The sequence below is a fragment of the Anomaloglossus baeobatrachus genome, chromosome 6 (assembly GCF_048569485.1).
Source record: "Anomaloglossus baeobatrachus isolate aAnoBae1 chromosome 6, aAnoBae1.hap1, whole genome shotgun sequence".
NCBI lineage: Eukaryota > Metazoa > Chordata > Amphibia > Anura > Aromobatidae > Anomaloglossus > Anomaloglossus baeobatrachus.
The window spans coordinates 577,253,184-577,275,505 of record NC_134358.1 but is presented as its reverse complement, the minus strand read 5'-3'; the positions used below and the strand labels follow the sequence as shown (position 1 = coordinate 577,275,505).

The window sequence follows — 22,322 nt, the reverse complement described above, 5'->3', positions numbered from 1 at the left end:
GGACCCTCGGTGGAACTGTGAGTATGCGGATATTAAACAGACTATTCTAGAACATTATGCTGTGACCCCAGACACTTACAGGACTCAGTTCCGTGCTTTAGCCTGTGATGGGGAAGTGTCTTTTAAGATATATGCTCATAGACTCAAACAAATATGTAATCGCTGGCTGGAGGCAGAGGAGGCCTTATCTTGGGAGACCTTCCTGCAGGTCATCCTAAAAGAACAATTCTTTGCCCAGTGCCCCGCTGAGATCCGGGAATGGGTGCGTGAGAGAAAACCAGCGACAGTGGAGGAAGCTGCTGCTCTCGCTGATGAGGCTCTCACCATCAAGCCTCAGTGGAGGGTTCTGTTGGAGGATGGAGAGACGCCTAACAGCTCCACAACACCGGATGCCCCCAGTTATTCTGTCCCCATTGTTCCCCGTTCCTCTAAGCCACCACATGTTGATACCCGTGTTAATGTGCCTCCAGTTGCTTCTACTGCACTTTCTGGAATACGCCGGGGAGAGGAAGTAACAGAGCGCAGGTGTTATGTTTGTAGGCATCCCGGGCATTTGCAGGCCTCATGCCCAGCCAGGCCATGGAGGAATCATCCTCAAACCCCTACAGCACCTTCAGGTGGGAGCCGGCCTCCAAGTTCCCCTACCCCTTACCCAAGAGGACGCCTTGGATGGAGGGAGACCCAGCTCAGATGCTATCAATGTGGACAGCCAGGGCATCGGCAAGTCTCCTGCCCAGCTGTTCAAATGAGGACTGATCCTGCACCCAATCGGATTGTTAATTATTTACAGCCCAGTGCCATGGAGGAAGATGTGGCACCGTTATGTGAGGACTGGCCTAGTGACTCAGCCCCCCATGTTGCACCACCAGGAGTTTACGGGGTGCGACCCGCAGTTATGACGACTTCTGCTCATCGAGGTAAGCACTTGCAGGAGGTTGTGCTGGATGGACAGAGACTTGTTGGATTTTGTGACTCGGGTGCTTTCCTCACACTGGCTGATCCCCGAGTGGTTCGGCCTGAGGCAATCCATAGAGGACCTGGGATTGTTATTGAACTGGCTGGTGGACAATGGAGGACTATTCCCACAGCCACTGTGGATCTGAACTTTGGTTTTGGGGTCAGGCGATGTGTGGTTGGGGTGATGGGTGGTCTGCCTGCAGCTGTTCTCCTGGGCAATGATGTGGGAGAGCTACGATGCCAATTCGTGGCTGCATGAAGCCACATGTAAGTAACGCTCTGCCTGTGTGTACTTAACCAGTGACCTGTAGAGGTCCCTAGTACGTACACAAGTTGGGAGGGGGAGGGATTGTGAAGATGTAATTTACCCTCTCACTGTATATGCTGTACAGATTCCTATTTCAAGCTGGGTTCATTGTCTTATTTGAACTACTTCTGTGTACATTTCTATTGTTGTAGGTAATCACCCCCTAAAATGCAAGGTTATATCCTCTTGAGGCACTTCCATCCCTGGGAGTAGGGGGAGGTGGGCCTAGAGTCCAACTAGTGTAAACTCTGCTTACCTGGGAGATTCAGTCAGAGTGAGCTGAAACTTGAAGGGAGCAGGAGCTCCAGCCTGTGTGGCTGTGGACACGGACGGAGCTAGGCCTGTGTGGCGGCCCGTGGGATTGTGTGGAACTCTTTGGACTACTGTAAGGACGATTGCTTTGTAATCCGGTCCGAGGATTGTCGGGAAGGGCCCCCGAATCTGTTTTACGTGGACTTATCGTGTGCTGTTCCAGTGTTCTTGTGAATAAACCTGTTGGATCGTTCCTCGGCCTGTTGTCTCTCCTTGCTCTGCTGTACACCCCGTCACACGGACATTATCCCCACACCCAACAAACCCCCCTTTTCACTCACGGGCGAGGAGTGTCGCTCGAGGAAGCCCCCGGGATCCGGCCCACAGCTCGAGCCACCACTGAGCAGCGGCAGCCGCCGGACCCGAGCAGAAGGAGGTGAGCGCGGTGTGCTGACACCCTCCTCCCCGCCCGCGACACTGGCTGTGTGGAGTAGCAGGGGCTGAGTGATGCTGGCTGTGTGGAGCAGCAGGGGCTGAGTGATGCTGGCTGTGTGGAGCAGCAGGGGCTGAGTGATGCTGGCTGTGTGGAGCAGCAGGGGCTGAGTGATGCTGGCTGTGTGGAGTAGCAGGGGCTGAGTGATGCTGGCTGTGTGGAGCAGCAGGGGCTGAGTGATGCTGGCTGTGTGGAGCAGCAGGGGCTGAGTGATGCTGGCTGTGTGGAGTAGCAGGGGCTGAGTGATGCTGGCTGTGTGGAGCAGCAGGGGCTGAGTGATGCTGGCTGTGTGGAGCAGCAGGGGCTGAGTGATGCCGGCTGTGTGGAGCAGCAGGGGCTGAGTGATGCGGGATGTGTGGAGCAGCAGGGGCTGAGTGATGCTGGATGTGTGGAGCAGCAGGGGCTGAGTGATGCTGGCTGTGTGGAGCAGGAGGGGCTGAGTGATTCTGGATGTGTGGAGCAGCAGGGTCTGAGTGATGCTGGATGTGTGGAGCAGCAGGGGCTGAGTGATGCTGGATGTGTGGAGCAGCAGGGGCTGAGTGATGCTGGATGTGTGGAGCAGGAGGGACTGAGTGATGCTGGATGTGTGGAGCAGCAGGGGCTGAGTGATGCTGGCTGTGTGGAGCAGCAGGGGCTGAGTGATGCTGGATGTGTGGAGCAGCAGGGGCTGAGTGATGCTGGCTGTGTGGAGCAGCAGGGGCTGAGTGATGCTGGATGTGTGGAGCAGCAGGGGCTGAGTGATGCGGGATGTGTGGAGCAGCAGGGGCTGAGTGATGCTGGATGTGTGGAGCAGCAGGGGCTGAGTGATGCTGGATGTGTGGAGCAGCAGGGGCTGAGTGATGCTGGCTGTGTGGAGCAGCAGGGGCTGAGTGATGCTGGCTGTGTGGAGCAGCAGGGGCTGAGTGATGCTGGCTGTGTGGAGCAGCAGGGGCTGAGTGATGCTGGCTGTGGGGAGCAGCAGGGGCTGAGTGATGCTGGCTGTGTGGAGCAGCAGGGGCTGAGTGATGCCGGCTGTGTGGAGCAGCAGGGGCTGAGTGATGCTGGATGTGTGGAGCAGCAGGGGCTGAGTGATGCTGGCTGTGTGGAGCAGCAGGGGCTGAGTGATGCTGGCTGTGTGGAGCAGCAGGGGCTGAGTGATGCGGGATGTGTGGAGCAGCAGGGGCTGAGTGATGCTGGATGTGTGGAGCAGCAGGGGCTGAGTGATGCTGGCTGTGTGGAGCAGCAGGGGCTGAGTGATGCTGGCTGTGTGGAGCAGCAGGGGCTGAGTGATGCGGGATGTGTGGAGCAGCAGGGGCTGAGTGATGCTGGATGTGTGGAGCAGCAGGGGCTGAGTGATGCTGGCTGTGTGGAGCAGCAGGGGCTGAGTGATGCTGGCTGTGTGGAGCAGCAGGGGCTGAGTGATGCGGGATGTGTGGAGCAGCAGGGGCTGAGTGATGCTGGATGTGTGGAGCAGCAGGGGCTGAGTGATGCTGACAGTGTGGAGCAGCAGGGGCTTAGTGATGCGGGATGTGTGGAGCAGCAGGGGCTGAGTGATGCTGGATGTGTGGAGCAGCAGGGGCTGAGTGATGCTGGATGTGTGGAGCAGCAGGGGCTGAGAGATGCTGGCTGTGTAGAGCAGCAGGGGCTGAGTGATGCTGGATGTGTGGAGCAGCAGGGGCTGAGTGATGCTGGCTGTGTAGAGCAGCAGCGGCTGAGTGATGCTGGCTGTGTTGAGTAGCAGGGGCTGAGTGATGCTGGCTGTGTGGAGCAGCAGGGGCTGAGTGATGCTGGATGTGTGGAGCAGCAGGGGCTGAGTGATGCTGGCTGTGTTGAGTAGCAGGGGCTGAGTGATGCGGGATGTGTGGAGCAGCAGGGGCTGAGTGATGCTGGCTGTGTGGAGCAGCAGAGGCTGAGTGATGCTGGATGTGTGGAGCAGCAGGGGCTGAGTGATGCTGGCTGTGTTGAGTAGCAGGGGCTGAGTGATGCTGGATGTGTGGAGCAGCAGGGGCTGAGTGATGCTGGCTGTGTGGAGCAGCAGGGGCTGAGTGATGCTGGCTGTGTTGAGTAGCAGGGGCTGAGTGATGCTGGCTGTGTGGAGCAGCAGGGGCTGAGTGATGCGGGATGTGTGGAGCAGCAGGGGCTGAGTGATGCTGCCTGTGTGGAGCAGGAGGGGCTGAGTGATGCTGGCTGTGTGGAGCAGCAGGGGCTGAGTGATGCTGGATGTGTGGAGGCCAGAACTGAGAGACCCAGACACTGTAAGCGGACCCTGCACCCGAGATTCCTATAGTAATGCAGGTGACGACCAGGATATTGATAAGACTGTACTTTAAGAACCGGCTGTGATCCAGAAAGATATTCCAGGATTGTGGAAAAGTGTTTTATGGGTGTTTTGGACAAATAGAAACTGTTTGATGTGAACAAGCTCCTGGGTCACTGCCTGACATTACTGGCTATAGAAAGCCGCTGCCTCACACCGGGGATAATCCCTGCAATTTGGCAAATTCTAATATTATCAGATCTGTTCATCTCTAATCACTACCTACATGACTGTGTAGTCCAATAGCAGCTAATGGCTTTATACCCCCACAATTGGGCGAATCCCCCCCATCAGTAGTGACTGCAGATGATGAAGATATCGGCCCCGGGCACATAATCCTATTTCCCTCCAAGTTCCCGCTGTATCTTACATCCATATTATAGGAGCACAGCGGTGTTATCACATATAGCGCTATCACATTATCACCAGATATCATCTGTATTTATCTGAATGGGGGAATCTACGGCTGAAGAAACCGAGAAAACACAAAACATGAAACCTCCGGCCCAGAACTGTCCGGTCCAGAGAACGAGGAGAACGTGACTCTCCTCTGCTTTATATAGTGGTGACTCCTCACCGGGGCGGTTACCTGCAGGATCCTCCTCTGTGCACCGATCACCACCACCAACATCACTTTCCTCCTCCATTATATCTGCAGAATTAAGAGTCCTCAGATCGTTACTCGGATTTCAGAGCTGTGAAAGAAATAATGGAAAAGTCACAGAAAAAAGGAAAAGTCCCAGAAAGAAGGAAAAGTCATGAGGAAAGTTGTAGATGATCAGAGAAGATCAGTAAAGAGGAGCCGTCAGTTCTCCGGACACATTGTCTCTATTATCCTTACTGACAGAATGGGAATATATTGACAGCTGGGAGTTACAAGGTGGGGAGTGCTCTGTATCATTCTTTTGGACTCATTACTTTGCACTATGTTACTATGAAGCCCTTATTTTTAAGGAATTGAAGGTGGAGCAATCATGACACAGCTAGAGAAATCCCCCTTTGGGGGTGGTCTGATTGTGTATAGGGTGGGCTCCTTCATCCTAAACATTGCTGCTTTGCAGATCACTCTTAGACCTCTTCCACACATCAGTGTTTCATCAGTATTTGGATTGCAAAAGCAGAAGTGTCTCCAAAACATAGAACAAGTGTCAGTCTTTCAATTATAGTTCTTCTCTGTAAGTTCCACTCCTGGTTTTCTCATCAAAATAATGAACGAGGTCTTATATGGCTGAGTTTATATATTTTATCAATCCCATTTAATGGCTGTATTCAGACAGTGATAGTTGGGGCGACGTTCGTTCCCATCGCAGTACCTCGTACTTGCAGATAGAAGCGGCCGTCGCAAAGGAAACGACTACATCCCAGGGAGAACTTCAGTAAATTCAGCACAAACTGTTTTCGGCAGGATTATATTCGTTACCACAAGATTCCAGATTCCCGGCGTCTCCTCCTTCTCATGGTCGCTGCTCATGTACAAGGTGTCAGGTGGTTTATGCTGCTCCAATGTGTCCCCTCCAGTTTAGGCCCCTTTCACACGTCAGTGATTCTGGTACGTTTGTGCTTTTTTTTAAACGTACCAGAATCACTGACATACGCAGACCCATTATAATGAATGGGTCTGCTCACACGTCAGTGATTTTTCACTGCACGTGTCTCCGTGCGGCGTACCCGCGTGTGCGTGATTGCCGCACGGAGACATGTCCATTTTTTTCTGGCATCACTGATGTCCCACGGACCACGCAGTGGTGTGGTCCGTGAAACACGTGCCAGAAAAAAACGTGCATTTAAAATAATAAACATTTTAACTCATCCGGCGGCCAGCGATGTCCTCTGCAGCCCGTTCTGCCTGCTGCTTCTAAGCCGGCTGATTACTGTCGCGCATCTTAATGATGCACGACACAGCCGACCCGGAAGCAGCTGCTGCAGGGGTCACCGCCGGCCGGATGCTGCACCGCGGGAGGATTCAGCACCACGGAGAGCGGGAGCGGGCACAGGTGAGTTGATTGCTAAGTGCAATCACGGGCCACGGAGAACGGAGCCCGGATTGCACTTAGACAACCCAACGTGTGCCGTGATTCACAGCACACGCAGGGACATGTGCGTGTTTTACACGCCAGTGAAAAACGTCTGTGTTTTTCACTGACGTGTGAAACGGGCCTTATGAAGAGTTCACATGGCGTCTCTGATGTAGGATGATTGTTCCTAATTAAAGCCCCTTAATTGCCGCCAGTGATTGGCTTTTTCCCCATCAAAGACAATAGGCCTCCGCAGGATCTTCCAGATTTTTGTGGATTTTCAGGGAAAAAAATAAAAGAAGTCTCCACCCCTGGATATTTTACATACAGATCATTGATCTTGTTTTGGCTCTTGTGACCTCTGCACAGGAGTCTCCAGCAGATCTTGTCAGTCAGAACACGTGTGGGACAGAAGAGATGACGCTCAGTCTCCTCTCCTAGTCCACTACTGGTCATTACTAGGCCTCATTATTAAAGGGGTGCACCGAAATACAAATTAATTTTCATCCTAAATCCTGATCTATTTAACAAGGGTAACAAGAGGAAATGCTCCATACAATTAGTTGTGCAATTTCTCCTGAGTACGCCAATACCCCACATGTGGTGGAAATCTACTGTTATGGCGCACAGCAGGGCTCAGAAGGGAAGCAGCGCCATTTAAATTTTAGAGCGCAAAACTGTCAGATGCCATGTCACATATTGTTAGCAGACGCCATGTCACATTTGGAGAGCCCCCGATATGGAGGATTCCACTGTTTAGGCATAAGTGACCCCATTTTAAAAACTAGACCCCTTAAGGAATTTATCCATATGTTTAGTGAGCACCTCAAACCATCGGGTCCTTCACAGAATTTTCTAACGTTGAGCTGTGAAAATGAAAAAAAATTTTTTTTTCAACACAAATTTTTGCTTTAACCACAAATTTTTCATTCAATGTAACAGGAGATAATGGAGCGCACAGTTTGTAGAGCAATTTCAACTGAGTTTACCAATACTCAATATGTGGTGGAAAACTACATTAGGCCCTGTGCGCACACTGCGTTTTTAATGTGTTTTTGCTGCGTTTTTTGATGCAGTTTTGGGTGCAGTTTGTGGTCATAACTTCATGCAGTCCTTCCCCAGCAAAGTCTATGAGATTTCAGAAAGGCTGTGCGCACGTAGCTTCTTTTTTGCCTGCAGTTTTGGGTGCAGAAATAAGAAGCAGCGTCACTTCTTTTCTGCATTTTCCCTGCGTTTTGCCATTGACAATGTTAAACAAAAAAACGCAGGGGCAAAAACACATAAAAAACACACCAAACGTGGTAAAAATGCATGCATTTCTTGGGTGCGTTTTTCTGGCCGGGGCTCGTTTTTTGCTGGAGAAACAAATCTGCAGTGTGTGCACATAGCCTTAGAGGCACAATACAATGGGAAGAAGGGAAGGAGCGCCATATTGGTGAGCAGATTTAGTTGGAATGGTTTGCGGGTGGCATGTCACATTGGCAGAGCCCCTGAAGGGTCAGAGCAGAAGAGATCCCTCACATGTGACCACAGTTTGTAAATTACACCCCTCTGGGAATTCATCTATGGGTGTAGTGATGATTTAATATCTGGAAAAATACCCATGGTGTCAAGTACATTGTGCCCACCTTGTGCTTCTGGAAATCTACACCACGTAAATTAAGCGGGCTCTCTTCACTGCAGCAATGTCAAACATGCGGATGGTAACTGTAGTTTAGGCACATTGTGGGGCTCAGAAGGGAGGGGGCATCTGGATTTGGGAGAGCAGATTTTGCTGAATTTCCTTTTTGAGGAGGGAGCCATCAACACATGATGGACCTCAGTGGGGACTTGTGTTCTTGTGGGTGGAGTTGAATGCTATTTGGTGGTGATTTGGGTACAGAGGATTTTGGATCAGTTCACATTTATCCTGTGCTCTATGCTGAGCGCTTACATCAGTACGTGATTGAGGTGAAACCCTAGACAGATCCATTAATTAATGAGGCAGCAGAGTTACTCCGGACTCTGTTCAGTGGTGCCCATCTTTTCATTGGTGCCCAAAACTGTTGATGACCGCACTTTTGTGCACAACTAGAAAGATGCGTAAAAAGATCGACACCGCTGGATCACGGCCAGACCGACGTGAGGTCAAAGTGACCCCCCTGCCTCATTACAGTGAATTTTCTGTTGATAATTTGGCCTGAATGATGTTATTCAGAGATTTACATGAAATCCCCGGTGTAAGCGCTCAGTGTACAGCGCAGGATAAATGTGAGCCGCGCCGTACTGTGATCTTTGAGAGACAGTGAACAAATCAATAGGAGGTAAAGAAGTGGCTCTATTTATTTTTTACGCCATTCCCCCTGCAGTATAGGTGATTAGGCGGGTTTATTCCTCCGATCAGTACGATTACAGCTTTACCAAGTTTGGTTACTAGCACACTAAAAATGTTTTTTTTACAAAATAACAGTCTTTGCTGACGGAGCCGTACGGCAGCTTATATTTCCGGGAAAAGATGATGTTTTCAGCGGGACTATTTTTATTTATATTTGACTTTTGTCAGCTGTATGATGAAAAGAAATAGCTTTTCCTAAATTGCTACTGTCACAAACCACCGGGGGGTCACTCAGAAATCCCCCGCGCTGGCTACCAGTACGTCACAATCGGGGGGTAACAAGTGGGGGTCACCCCTCCTTTATACCTCCCGACCGACAGACAGAGCACGTGACGCGCTCTCTAGCGCCCCTCTTATAGTCAGGCCAATTATGGAATTGCCCGACCATAAGCAAGGAGGCCGCTATACTACTTATGCCGATTATTGAAGGGTCCCCGGTGAGAGTAAGGTATATATTCCCCCGACCTCCGCTGGCGGAATATATAAAATCTCCCCGAATCTCACTGGCCTCCCCACAATAATCCTTGGCACAATTCGCTGCCACCAACCGATTTACGGTAACTATTAGCCGAACACACAGACGTGGGATTCAAGATCGAGATAACAGAACAGCCCAAGATTAATTATATAATTTAATCAGCCTAAAGCACACTAGAAACTACAATATATACAATAGGGAATCTACAGAATATACATATGTCAGAGTACAGTTACAGTCAAAGCATGGGTTACAAACAGGCATACACAGTTCCAGCAGTTACCTTGTTGCGTCTGGCCACAGGGGGGCGCTGTACCCAGGTTTCTAGGATCCTTCCCACAGATGTTTCCTACACGTGCCCCCAGCGAAAAGAACACTGGAAATGGCCGAAGTAGGGTTATCAACCTGGGCAATCCAGGTCCCCTCCTACCTTAGTGACCTCACAGGGAGCACTGCTCCACCCCTGGCTGGAGTTATGGACAAAATCCACAACATGGAATATGGCCATAACTTGGCCTGGGAGCGTCGTAGGCGGACGCCAATGCTCTCATTGTGACAGTTATGAATTTAGCTACAGAACGAGGGGACTCATGACCTGCCTGCCAGTTCCCCATTGGCTGATATCACGCCTGGGGCATTTCCCAATGTCCTGCTCCCATAAAAAGGGTGTGCCGGCATCGTCCGCATGCGGAGACACCATTTTTATGGTTGCCATATTTATCGGAAATATGGCTTGCGAGATATGAACCATTTTTTACTGGAGTCGTTCTGTCTAGCTAGTTCCATAGCCTTGCTAATGAGATACAACTCTCGTTACAGGGTGACGGCAGGGAGTCATCCTGTGTCCATTGTTCCCACACCACCTCATCTCCATATCACAGGAGATGGCCATGGGATTTGTTGCTAAACCAGTTGTGTGAAGGAAAGGGGGGGGGTGACACCAGGAGAGGGCTTCCTGACATACTTGAATATCATGATTTATCGTCATATCTCCGGATTTACCTCACACCTCCCCCCTTTTGAGGGCGCTAGGGGGCAGCACACTCCGGTGTTCCCCCGTGCGCCCGTCCGCGACCTCTCCTTGTCGGGACAGCCCGTCTGCGTTACCGTGGTCACGGCCCCTTTTGTGGCGAATGGTGAAGTTGTATTGCTGGAGCGCAAGGCTCCATCGCAACAATCGCCCATTCGTCCCAGAGACGGTGTGCAACCAGCTGAGGGGATTGTGGTCCGTCTCCACAATGAAGTGGCGCCCGTATAGATAGGGTTGCAGACGCTGCAGGGCCCACACTATGGCCAGGCACTCCTTCTCCATCGTGGAATAGGCAACTTCCCTTGGTAACAGCTTCCTGCTCAGGTACAAGACTGGGTGCTCTTGGCTCGCAGAGTCCACCTGGCTGAGCACCGCACCGAGGCCGAAGTCACTGGCGTCGGTCTGTACTACAAACGGCCGCGTGAAGTCGGCTGCCTGTAGCACGGGCGGGCTGGACAGGGCGTCCTTTAGGGCCCGGAAGGCTGTCTCGCAGTCCATTGTCCAATCGACTGCAGAGGGCAGCTTCTTCTTGGTGAGGTCCGTCAAGGGCTTTGCCAGGCTACTATAGCATGGAACAAACCTCCTATAGTACCCAGCGGTCTCCAAGAAGGACATCACCTGCTTCTTGGTCCTGGGGGTGGGCCAGGATGCGATGGCTTCCACTTTCTCAGGCTCGGGCTTCAGTGTTCTCCCACCTACCCGGTGACCGAGGTACTGGACCTCGCTCATGGCCAGCTGACACTTTCCCGGCTTGATGGTCAAACCTGCCCGGTGGATCCGCCTGAGCACCTGTGCTAGATGCTCTAGGTGGTCCTCCCAGGTGGGACTGAAGACGGCAATGTCATCCAGGTACGCGGCCGCGTACCCTTCAAGTCCCTTGAGCAGGGTGTTGACCATCCGCTGGAAAGTGGCAGGGGCATTCCTCATCCCGAATGGCATCACCGTGGACTCGTACAGTCCAAATGGGGTAATAAAGGCAGAGCGTTCCCTGGCCTTGCGAGTCAGGGGGATCTGCCAATATCCCCGGCTCAGATCCATGATGGTCAGGTACTGAGCCCCGGCCAACTGATCGAGCAGGTCATCGATGCGTGGCATTGGGTACGCATCGGCGACCGTGACCGCATTGAGCCCCCTGTAGTCCACGCAGAACCGAGTGGTTCGGTCCTTCTTAGGGACGAGGACTACAGGCGAGGCCCAAGCGCTGTTGGATGCCTGGATCACCCCCAGCTTCAGCATCTCGTCAATCTCCTGGCGCATGTGTTGCTGCACCTCCAGGGAGACCCGATATGCTGAACGCCGGATCGGGGGATGATCCCCAGTGTCCACGTGATGGACAGCCAAGTCAGTCCTTCCGGGCTGGTTGGTAAACAACCCCCGGAAGGGGAGGAGGGTGGCCCACAGCTGGGACCGTTGGTCTTCCAAGAGCTGGTGGCCAACCTCCACATCCTCAATGGATCCGCCTGCCCTAACCTGGGCTAGCATATCCAAGAGGGTTTCCGCTTCTCCCTCCTCGGGCAGGTTGCACACGGGGAGCGCACATGCCTCCCGCTCATGATGTGCCTTCATCATGTTCACATGGAAGGGCTTCCGCCTTCCACGGGCAGGGTCCAGGGTGACCAGGTACGTTACAGGGTTGAGCTGCTGGTACACGAGGTATGGGCCTTCCCAGGCTGCCTGAAGCTTGTCCTGTGGTACGGGGACCAGTACCCACACCTTTTGACCCACTTGGTAGGTCCTCTCACAAGCGTTCTGGTCGTACCAACGCTTCTGATCGGCCTGGGCTTGAGCCATATTGTCGTGTACCAGTTGCGTCAAGGCCTGCATTTTGTCCCGGAAGCGCATGACATACTCGATAACCGACACTCCAGGGGTGGCCAAATCCCCTTCCCAAGCCTCTTTCACCAGAGCCAGGGGGCCCCGCACACGTCGCCCGTACAGGAGCTCAAACGGTGAGAATCCTGTTGAGGCCTGTGGAACCTCCCGGTAAGCAAATAACAGGTGTGGGAGATACTGCTCCCAGTCACGCCCATGGGAGTCGACCAACATCTTAAGCATCTGCTTTAAGGTGCCATTGAACCGCTCGCACAGGCCATTAGTCTGTGGATGGTACGGGCTGGCCACCAGATGTCGCACCTGGACTTGCTTACAGAGGGCCTCCATCAGCTGGGACATGAATTGGGTCCTGTCACAAACCACCGGGGGGGGGGTCACTCAGAAATCCCCCGCGCTGGCTACCAGTACGTCACAATCGGGGGGTAACAAGCAGGAGTCAACCCTCCTTTATACCTCCCGACCGACAGACAGAGCACGTGACGCGCTCTCTAGCGCCCCTCTTATAGTCAGGCCAATTATGGAATTGCCCGACAATAAGCAAGGAGGCCGCTATACTACTTATGCCGATTATTGAAGGGTCCCCGGTGAGAGTAGGGTATATATTCCCCCGACCTCCGCGGGCGGAATATATAATATCTTCCCGGATCTCACTGGCCTCCCCACAATAATCCTTGGCACAACTCGCTGCCACCAACCGCTTCACGGTAACTATTAGCCGAACACACAGACGTGGGATTCAAGATCGAGATAACAGAACAGCCCAAGATTAATTATATAATTTAATCACCTAAAGCACACTAGAAACTACAATATATACAATAGGGAATCTACAGAATATACATATGTCAGAGTACAGTTACAGATAAAGCATGGTTTACAACAGGTATGCAATTCAATCAGTTACCTTGTGCGTCTGGCCACAGGGGGGCGCTGTAGACCAGGTTTCCAGGAACTCTCTCACAGGTCTGTCCCAACCAGGCCCCCGAGCAGAAGAACCTTGGAAAATGGCCGAAGTAGGGTTATCAACCTGGGCAGATCCAGGTCCCCTCCTACCTTAGTGACCTCACAGGGAAGCACTGCCACTCCCCCTGCATGGATCAGAATTATCCAGCAAAGGGGATTTTGGCTATAACTTTGCCTGGGAGCGTCGTAGGCAGACGCCAATGCTCTCATTGTGACAGTTATGAATTTAGCTACAGAACGAGGGGACTCATGACCTGTCTGCCAGTTCCCCATTGGCTGATATCACGCCTGGGGCATTTCCCAATGTCCTGTTCCCATAAAAAGGGGGTGCCGGCATCGTCCACATGCGGAGACACCATTTTTATGGTTGCCATATTTATCGGAAATATGGCTTGCGAGATATGAACCATTTTTTACTGGAGTCGTTCTGTCTGGCTATTTCCATAGCCTTGCTAACTAGCTAGCAGCTCCTACTACAGGGTGACGGCAGGGAGTCATCCTGTGTCCATTGTCCTAAAGCCACCTAATTTCCATATCACAGGACATGGCCATGGATTTGTTGCTAAACCAGTTGTGTGAAGGGAAGGGGGTAGTGACACCAGGAGAGGGCTTCCTGACATGACTTGAATGTCATGATTTATCGTCATATCTCCGGATTTACCTCACACCTCCCCCCTTTTGAGGGCGCTAGGGGGCAGCACACTCCGGTGTTCCCCCGTGCGCCCGTCCGCGACCTCTCCTTGTCGGGACAGCCCGTCTGCGTTACCGTGGTCACGGCCCCTTTTGTGGCGAATGGTGAAGTTGTATTGCTGGAGCGCAAGGCTCCATCGCAACAATCGCCCATTCGTCCCAGAGACGGTGTGCAACCAGCTGAGGGGATTGTGGTCCGTCTCCACGATGAAGTGGCGCCCGTATAGATAGGGTTGCAGACGCTGCAGGGCCCACACTATGGCCAGGCACTCCTTCTCCATCGTGGAATAGGCAACTTCCCTTGGTAACAGCTTCCTGCTCAGGTACAAGACTGGGTGCTCTTGGCTCGCAGAGTCCACCTGGCTGAGCACCGCACCGAGGCCGAAGTCACTGGCGTCGGTCTGTACTACAAACGGCCGCGTGAAGTCGGCTGCCTGTAGCACGGGCGGGCTGGACAGGGCGTCCTTTAGGGCCCGGAAGGCTGTCTCGCAGTCCATTGTCCAATCGACTGCAGAGGGCAGCTTCTTCTTGGTGAGGTCCGTCTCCAAGCATTCTGGTCGTACCAACGCTTCTGATCGGCCTGGGCTTGAGCCATATTGTCGTGTACCAGTTGCGTCAAGGCCTGCATTTTGTCCCGGAAGCGCATGACATACTCGATAACCGACACTCCAGGGGTGGCCAAATCCCCTTCCCAAGCCTCTTTCACCAGAGCCAGGGGGCCCCGCACACGTCGCCCGTACAGGAGCTCAAACGGTGAGAATCCTGTTGAGGCCTGTGGAACCTCCCGGTAAGCAAATAACAGGTGTGGGAGATACCGCTCCCAGTCACGCCCATGGGAGTCGACCAACATCTTAAGCATCTGCTTTAAGGTGCCATTGAACCGCTCGCACAGGCCATTAGTCTGTGGATGGTACGGGCTGGCCACCAGATGTCGCACCTGGACTTGCTTACAGAGGGTCTCCATCAGCTGGGACATGAATTGGGTCCCCCGGTCGGTGAGCATTTCCTGGGGAAAACCCACTCGGGAGAAAATCTCCAGCAATGCGGTGGCCACCTTGTCAGCCCGAATGGACGACAAGGCCACTGCTTCTGGGTACCGGGTGGCATAGTCAACTACCGTCAGTATGAAGCGTTTCCCGGAGCTGCTGGGGATGGCCAGCGGGCCGACCAGATCCACAGCCACCCTCCTGAAAGGCTCATCGATGATTGGCAGAGATACTAGTGGGGCTTTGGGGTGTGGCCCCGCCTTCCCCACTCTCTGACAGGTTTCACACGAACGGCAGTAGGCAGCCACATCGGCCCCCATTTTTGGCCAGTAGAAATGCTGGTTTAACCTGGCCTTGGTCTTAGCGATCCCTAGGTGTCCGGCCATCGGAATCTCATGTGCGATCCGCAACAACTCCGTCCGGAACGGATAGGGTACCACCAACTGTCGGTCCCTGGGCCACGCCTCCGGTGAACCCTGCTGGACCGTGGCCCGGTACAGCCGTCCTTGGTCCCAGACCACTCGCTCCGGGTCCGAGTCCGAGGGAGGCTGTGCCGCCTGCTCCTTTAGAGCTTTCAGGCTGTCGTCAGCTTCTAACGCTGCCTGAAACCCCTGACCAGATGTGGCCAGAATCGACGAGACTGTCACATCTTCGGTCAGTACCCCGGGACCTGTGTCCTGGCCTCCACCTGACTCGGCTGCCACTTGGTCAGAAGGGGAAGAGCTATCGGACCTCCGGGAGGCCCCTTGGCTTCCAGCACTCCCACTGCGGGTGACAGCGGCCACAGCCGCTGCGACCGTGGGTCGTGCCTGCTCCTCCTCCGTTCCTGACCAAGTCGCCGGTTCAGGCAGACCTACCTGGCTTCCTGACACCCCGGTTGTGGGGGAACCATGCACCGAGATCTTACCTGGGAGCACTTCCGCTCCTGGACCGGCCCCAATCTCACCTGCCTGTTCCCCCCCTGCAGCAACAGAACCCCGCTGTGAAATCTCTGGGGACCCCACATTTGCTGTGGTAGCCCCCACCCCACACACTGGTCCTCCCCCTGCAGCACCCTGCTCTCTGCTTATCCCTGCAGAGGGCAACAGATCCCAGCTCACAGGCTGGTTACTTGTAGAGGCATTGTCACACCTTTCTCTGACCCCCTCCCCTGTCACAGCTGCAGCTGTGTGTGTGTCTATGGTGTCTGTGCAAGCAGAAATATCAGAGTTCACTCCCTCCTCCCTTACATCATTCATAGATAACACATTAACATTGTCAGGAGTCATGTCAGCACTGGCTGAAGGTTCAGCCTTTGGGGCGGGGCCAAACTGGGAGGTTATTTGCCCCAAATCTGTCCCAAGTAGCACGTTTGCAGGGATCCGATCAGTTACCCCCACCTCCCTCACCCCTCGCCCTGCGCCCCAGTCCACATAAATGTCAGCAACAGGCAGCGCCGGGTCAATGCCTCCAATCCCGGAGACAGCGAGGGTTTTTCCAGGGATCAAGTCTTGGGGGGACACCATCTCAGGCCGCACCAGAGTCACCTCCGAGGCGCTGTCTCGCAGTCCTATGGTCACAGACTGGCCGACGGTGACAGGTTGGAAGCTGTCCAGGGACCTACCACCACCCCCACCCACACAATACACCTTGGGCGGCCCTTGGGACGGGGACGGAGCCGGGGCCTTGGGACGCTGAGGGCACATGGCCTTGAAGTGTCCAGGTAGGTTGCACTGGTGGCACCGTCTTGGTTCCGCCACGGGCCTGGAGAGGGGAGTTGAGGGGGACACCCCCTGCAGTCTAGGGGCAGGTGGGGCAGTCGCAGAATTCATCTTACCCCCTCTCCAGGTGCTGCTGGTGGCCGCTCTCCTGGCCTCAGGGGCCCGGTTGTTGGTGTAGTCATCGGCAAGGGCAGCTGTAGCCGTGGACCCCTTTGGCTTCTGGTCTCGGATGAACTGGCGGAGATCCTCAGGGCAGTTCCACAAGAGTTGCTCCGTGATGAACAAGTCCAGGATCTCCGGTCCGGTGGAAAGCTGCAGGCCTTGGGTCCAGTGGTCGGCAGCTCGGGCAAGTGCCCGCCGGTGGTCAGCCCAGGAGTCCTTTGGTCCCTTCTGTAGGCTCCGGAACTTCTTGCGGTAGGACTCTGGAGTGAGGTTGTACTGTTGGATCAGGGCCCGCTTGATGGTGTCGTAGCCCTGATCTGCCTCAGCAGGCAAGTCCCCAAGGACATCCAGGGCCTTCCCCCTTAAACGGGGGGTCAGGTATTTGGCCCACTGGTCCTTGTCCAGATGGTACTGCAAGCAAGTCCGTTCAAAAGCAGTCAAGAAAGAGTCCAAGTCTCCATCCTTCTCCAGCACTGGGAAGTCCTCAACACGGACCTTTGGAAGTTTGGTGTCTCAAAGGTCACGTGTGGCTGATGAGGGCCGGAGCTGAGCTAGCTGCAGCTGGTAGTTACGCTCTGCCTGGCGCTCTTCACGCGCTGCTTGCCGCTCACGCTCGGCCATGAGTTCCTTGTAGCCCTCCCGGTCTCCAGCCTGGCGTAGGGCCATAGCCATTTGAAGAAGGCTATCCGAGCCTCCCAGGCTCGGTGGAATGGCACGTGGTGATCTGCGGCCCGCTGCGGAGCCTGGTGATTCACTGTCCATGGCAGAGCGGAGGGCTGGCATCTGGCTCGTTGAGGACCCTTGGGCGAGCTGCTCCTCATCTTGTCCAGCAGTGCCCGGTTGTGCCATGTCCTCTGCAGAGCTGTTTTCTGGCGTCGAGCTCCTGGAGGACTCGTGGGCAACCTCCTCATTGCTGTCCACAGCACCGTCCTCCCTCTCTTCGGCTCCTGCCTTAGCATTGGCCAGTTGCATAGCTCTGCTCCTGGTGCCATCAGCCATTCTTGCAGACTTTTGGTCACTGACACAGAACTGACACCTGATGCCTCCACACACCTTACAGTATCTGCACTCTGACACTCTAGTGTTGAGCTAGTCTGAAGACCCCAGCAGCCACAGCTGCTGCAGGCAGTCTTTAGTGTCTGGGAGTATGGGTCTCACACTCACACACACTATTATCTCGATCCCACCGCTTGCCACCAATATGTCACAAACCACCGGGGGGGGGGTCACTCAGAAATCCCCCGCGCTGGCTACCAGTACGTCACAATCGGGGGGTAACAAGCAGGAGTCAACCCTCCTTTATACCTCCCGACCGACAGACAGAGCACGTGACGCGCTCTCTAGCGCCCCTCTTATAGTCAGGCCAATTATGGAATTGCCCGACAATAAGCAAGGAGGCCGCTATACTACTTATGCCGATTATTGAAGGGTCCCCGGTGAGAGTAGGGTATATATTCCCCCGACCTCCGCGGGCGGAATATATAATATCTTCCCGGATCTCACTGGCCTCCCCACAATAATCCTTGGCACAACTCGCTGCCACCAACCGCTTCACGGTAACTATTAGCCGAACACACAGACGTGGGATTCAAGATCGAGATAACAGAACAGCCCAAGATTAATTATATAATTTAATCACCTAAAGCACACTAGAAACTACAATATATACAATAGGGAATCTACAGAATATACATATGTCAGAGTACAGTTACAGATAAAGCATGGTTTACAACAGGTATGCAATTCAATCAGTTACCTTGTGCGTCTGGCCACAGGGGGGCGCTGTAGACCAGGTTTCCAGGAACTCTCTCACAGGTCTGTCCCAACCAGGCCCCCGAGCAGAAGAACCTTGGAAAATGGCCGAAGTAGGGTTATCAACCTGGGCAGATCCAGGTCCCCTCCTACCTTAGTGACCTCACAGGGAAGCACTGCCACTCCCCCTGCATGGATCAGAATTATCCAGCAAAGGGGATTTTGGCTATAACTTTGCCTGGGAGCGTCGTAGGCAGACGCCAATGCTCTCATTGTGACAGTTATGAATTTAGCTACAGAACGAGGGGACTCATGACCTGTCTGCCAGTTCCCCATTGGCTGATATCACGCCTGGGGCATTTCCCAATGTCCTGTTCCCATAAAAAGGGGGTGCCGGCATCGTCCACATGCGGAGACACCATTTTTATGGTTGCCATATTTATCGGAAATATGGCTTGCGAGATATGAACCATTTTTTACTGGAGTCGTTCTGTCTGGCTATTTCCATAGCCTTGCTAACTAGCTAGCAGCTCCTACTACAGGGTGACGGCAGGGAGTCATCCTGTGTCCATTGTCCTAAAGCCACCTAATTTCCATATCACAGGACATGGCCATGGATTTGTTGCTAAACCAGTTGTGTGAAGGGAAGGGGGTAGTGACACCAGGAGAGGGCTTCCTGACATGACTTGAATGTCATGATTTATCGTCATATCTCCGGATTTACCTCACAGGTCCCCCGGTCAGTGAGCATTTCCTGGGGAAAACCCACTCGGGAGAAAATCTCCAGCAATGCGGTGGCCACCTTGTCAGCCCGAATGGACGACAAGGCCACTGCTTCTGGGTACCGGGTGGCATAGTCCACTACCGTCAGTAGGAAGCGTTTCCCGGAGCTGCTGGGGATGGCCAGCGGGCCGACCAGATCCACAGCCACCCTCCTGAAAGGCTCATCGATGATTGGCAGAGATACTAGTGGGGCTTTGGGGCGTGGCCCCGCCTTCCCCACTCTCTGACAGGTTTCACACGAACGGCAGTAGGCAGCCACATCGGCCCCCATTTTTGGCCAGTAGAAATGCTGGTTTAACCTGGCCTTGGTCTTAGCGATCCCTAGGTGTCCGGCCATCGGAATCTCATGTGCGATCCGCAACAACTCCGTCCGGAACGGATAGGGTACCACCAACTGTCGGTCCCTGGGCCACGCCTCCGGTGAACCCTGCTGGACCGTGGCCCGGTACAGCCGTCCTTGGTCCCAGACCACTCGCTCCGGGTCCGAGGGAGGCTGTGCCGCCTGCTCCTTAAGAGCTTTCAGGCTGTCGTCAGCTTCTAACGCTGCCTGAAACCCGACTAGATGTGGCCAGAATCGACGAGACTGTCACATCTTCGGTCAGTACCCCGGGACCTGTGTCCTGGCCTCCACCTGACTCGGCTGCCACTTGGTCAGAAGGGGAAGAGCTATCGGACCTCCGGGAGGCCCCTTGGCTTCCAGCACTCCCACTGCGGGTGACAGCGGCCACAGCCGCTGCGACCGTGGGTCGTGCCTGCTCCTCCTCCGTTCCTGACCAAGTCGCCGGTTCAGGCAGACCGACCTGGCTTCCTGACACCCCGGTTGTGGGGGAACCATGCACCGAGATCTTACCTGGGAGCACTTCCGCTCCTGGACCGGCCCCAATCTCACCTGCCTGTTCCCCTCCTGCAGCAACAGAACCCCGCTGTGAAATCTCTGGGGACCCCACATTTGCTGTGGTAGCCCCCACCCCACACACTGGTCCTCCCCCTGCAGCACCCTGCTCTCTGCTTATCCCTGCAGAGGGCAACAGATCCCAGCTCACAGGCTGGTTACTTGTAGAGGCATTGTCACACCTTTCTCTGACCCCCTCCCCTGTCACAGCTGCAGCTGTGTGTGTGTCTATGGTGTCTGTGCAAGCAGAAATATCAGAGTTCACTCCCTCCTCCCTTACATCATTCATAGATAACACATTAACATTGTCCGGAGGCATGTCAGTACTGGCTGAAGGTTCAGCCCTTGGTTGGGGCCCAAACTGGGAGGTTATCTGCCCCAAATCTGTCCCAAGTAGCACGTTTGCAGGGATCCGATCAGTTACCCCCACCTCCCTCACCCCTCGCCCTGCGCCCCAGTCCACATAAATGTCAGCAACAGGCAGCGCCGGGTCAGTGCCTCCAATCCCGGAGACAGCGAGGGTTTTTCCAGGGATCAAGTCTTGGGGGGACACCATCTCAGGCCGCACCAGAGTCACCTCCGAGGCGCTGTCTCGCAGTCCTATGGTCACAGACCGGCCGACGGTGACAGGTTGGAAGCTGTCCAGGGACCTACCACCACCCCCACCCACACAATACACCTTGGGCGGCCCTTGGGACGGGGACGGAGCCGGGGCCTTGGGACGCTGAGGGCACATGGCCTTGAAGTGTCCAGGTAGGTTGCACTGGTGGCACCGTCTTGGTTCCGCCACGGGCCTGGAGAGGGGAGTTGAGGGGGACACCCCCTGCAGTCTAGGGGCAGGTGGGGCAGTCGCAGAATTCATCTTACCCCCTCTCCAGGTGCTGCTGGTGGCCGCTCTCCTGGCCTCAGGGGCCCGGTTGTTGGTGTAGTCATCGGCAAGGGCAGCTGTAGCCGTGGACCCCTTTGGCTTCTGGTCTCGGATGAACTGGCGGAGATCCTCAGGGCAGTTCCACAAGAGTTGCTCCGTGATGAACAAGTCCAGGATCTCCGGTCCGGTGGAAAGCTGCAGGCCTTGGGTCCAGTGGTCGGCAGCTCGGGCAAGTGCCCGCCGGTGGTCAGCCCAGGAGTCCTTTGGTCCCTTCTGTAGGCTCCGGAACTTCTTGCGGTAGGACTCTGGAGTGAGGTTGTACTGTTGGATCAGGGCCCGCTTGATGGTGTCGTAGCCCTGATCTGCCTCAGCAGGCAAGTCCCCAAGGATATCCAGGGCCTTACCCCTTAAACGGGGGGTCAGGTATTTGGCCCACTGGTCCTTGTCCAGATGGTGCTGCAAGCAAGTCCGTTCAAAAGCAGTCAAGAAAGAGTCCAAGTCTCCATCCTTCTCCAGCACTGGGAAGTCCTCAACACGGACCTTTGGAAGTTTGGTGTCTCGAAGGTCACATGTGGCTGATGAGGGCCGGAGCTGAGCTAGCTGCAGCTGGTAGTCACGGTCTGCCTGTCGCTCTCGCTCTTCACGCGCTGCCTGCCGCTCTCGCTCCGCAGCCTCACGCTCTGCGTGCCGCTCCGCAGCCTCAGCGTCACGCGCTGCCTGCCGCTCTGCCCTGCGCTCTGCCAGGAGTTCCTTGTAGCCCTTCTGGTCTCCAGCCTGGAGAAGGGCCATAGCCATTTGAAGAAGGCTATCCGAGCCTCCCAGGCTCGGTGGAATGGCACGTGGTGATCTGCGGCACGCTGCAGAGCTAGGCGATTCACTGTCCCTTTCAGAGCGGAGGGCTGGCATCTGGCTCGTTGAGGAACCTTGGGTGAGCTCCTCCTCATCTTGTCCAGCAGTGCCAGGTTGCGCAATGTCCTCGGCAGAACGGTTTTCTGGCGTCGAGCTCCTGGAGGACTCGTGGGCAACCTCCTCATTGCTGTCCACAGCACCGTCCTCCCTCTCTTCGGCTCCTGCCTTAGCATTGGCCAGTTGCATAGCTCTGCTCCTGGTGCCATCAGCCATTCTTGCAGACTTTTGGTCACTGACACAGAACTGACACCTGATGCCTCCACACACCTTACAGTATCTGCACTCTGACACTCTAGTGTTGAGCTAGTCTGAAGACCCCAGCAGCCACAGCTGCTGCAGGCAGTCTTTAGTGTCTGGGAGTATGGGTCTCACACTCACACACACTATTATCTCGATCCCACCGCTATGCCACCAATATGTCACAAACCACCGGGGGGTCACTCAGAAATCCCCCGCGCTGGCTACCAGTACGTCACAATCGGGGGGTAACAAGTGGGGGTCACCCCTCCTTTATACCTCCCGACCGACAGACAGAGCACGTGACGCGCTCTCTAGCGCCCCTCTTATAGTCAGGCCAATTAT

The 22,322-nt window shown here is 54.6% G+C and overlaps 1 protein-coding gene across 7 annotated transcripts in view; it reads right to left on the bottom strand.

Moving 5' to 3' along the window:
• The window catches only part of LOC142244653 (uncharacterized), a 158,167-nt gene that overhangs the window by 96,166 nt on the left and 39,679 nt on the right, over positions 1 to 22,322 (bottom strand). For all 7 annotated transcript variants that reach the window (XM_075316921.1, XM_075316922.1, XM_075316920.1 and 4 more), the window contains one exon: positions 4,895 to 5,000. In XM_075316921.1, the coding sequence (XP_075173036.1) occupies positions 4,895 to 4,952 (58 nt within the window). In that variant the 5' untranslated portion in view covers positions 4,953 to 5,000. The remainder of the gene's footprint in view (positions 1 to 4,894; positions 5,001 to 22,322) is intronic.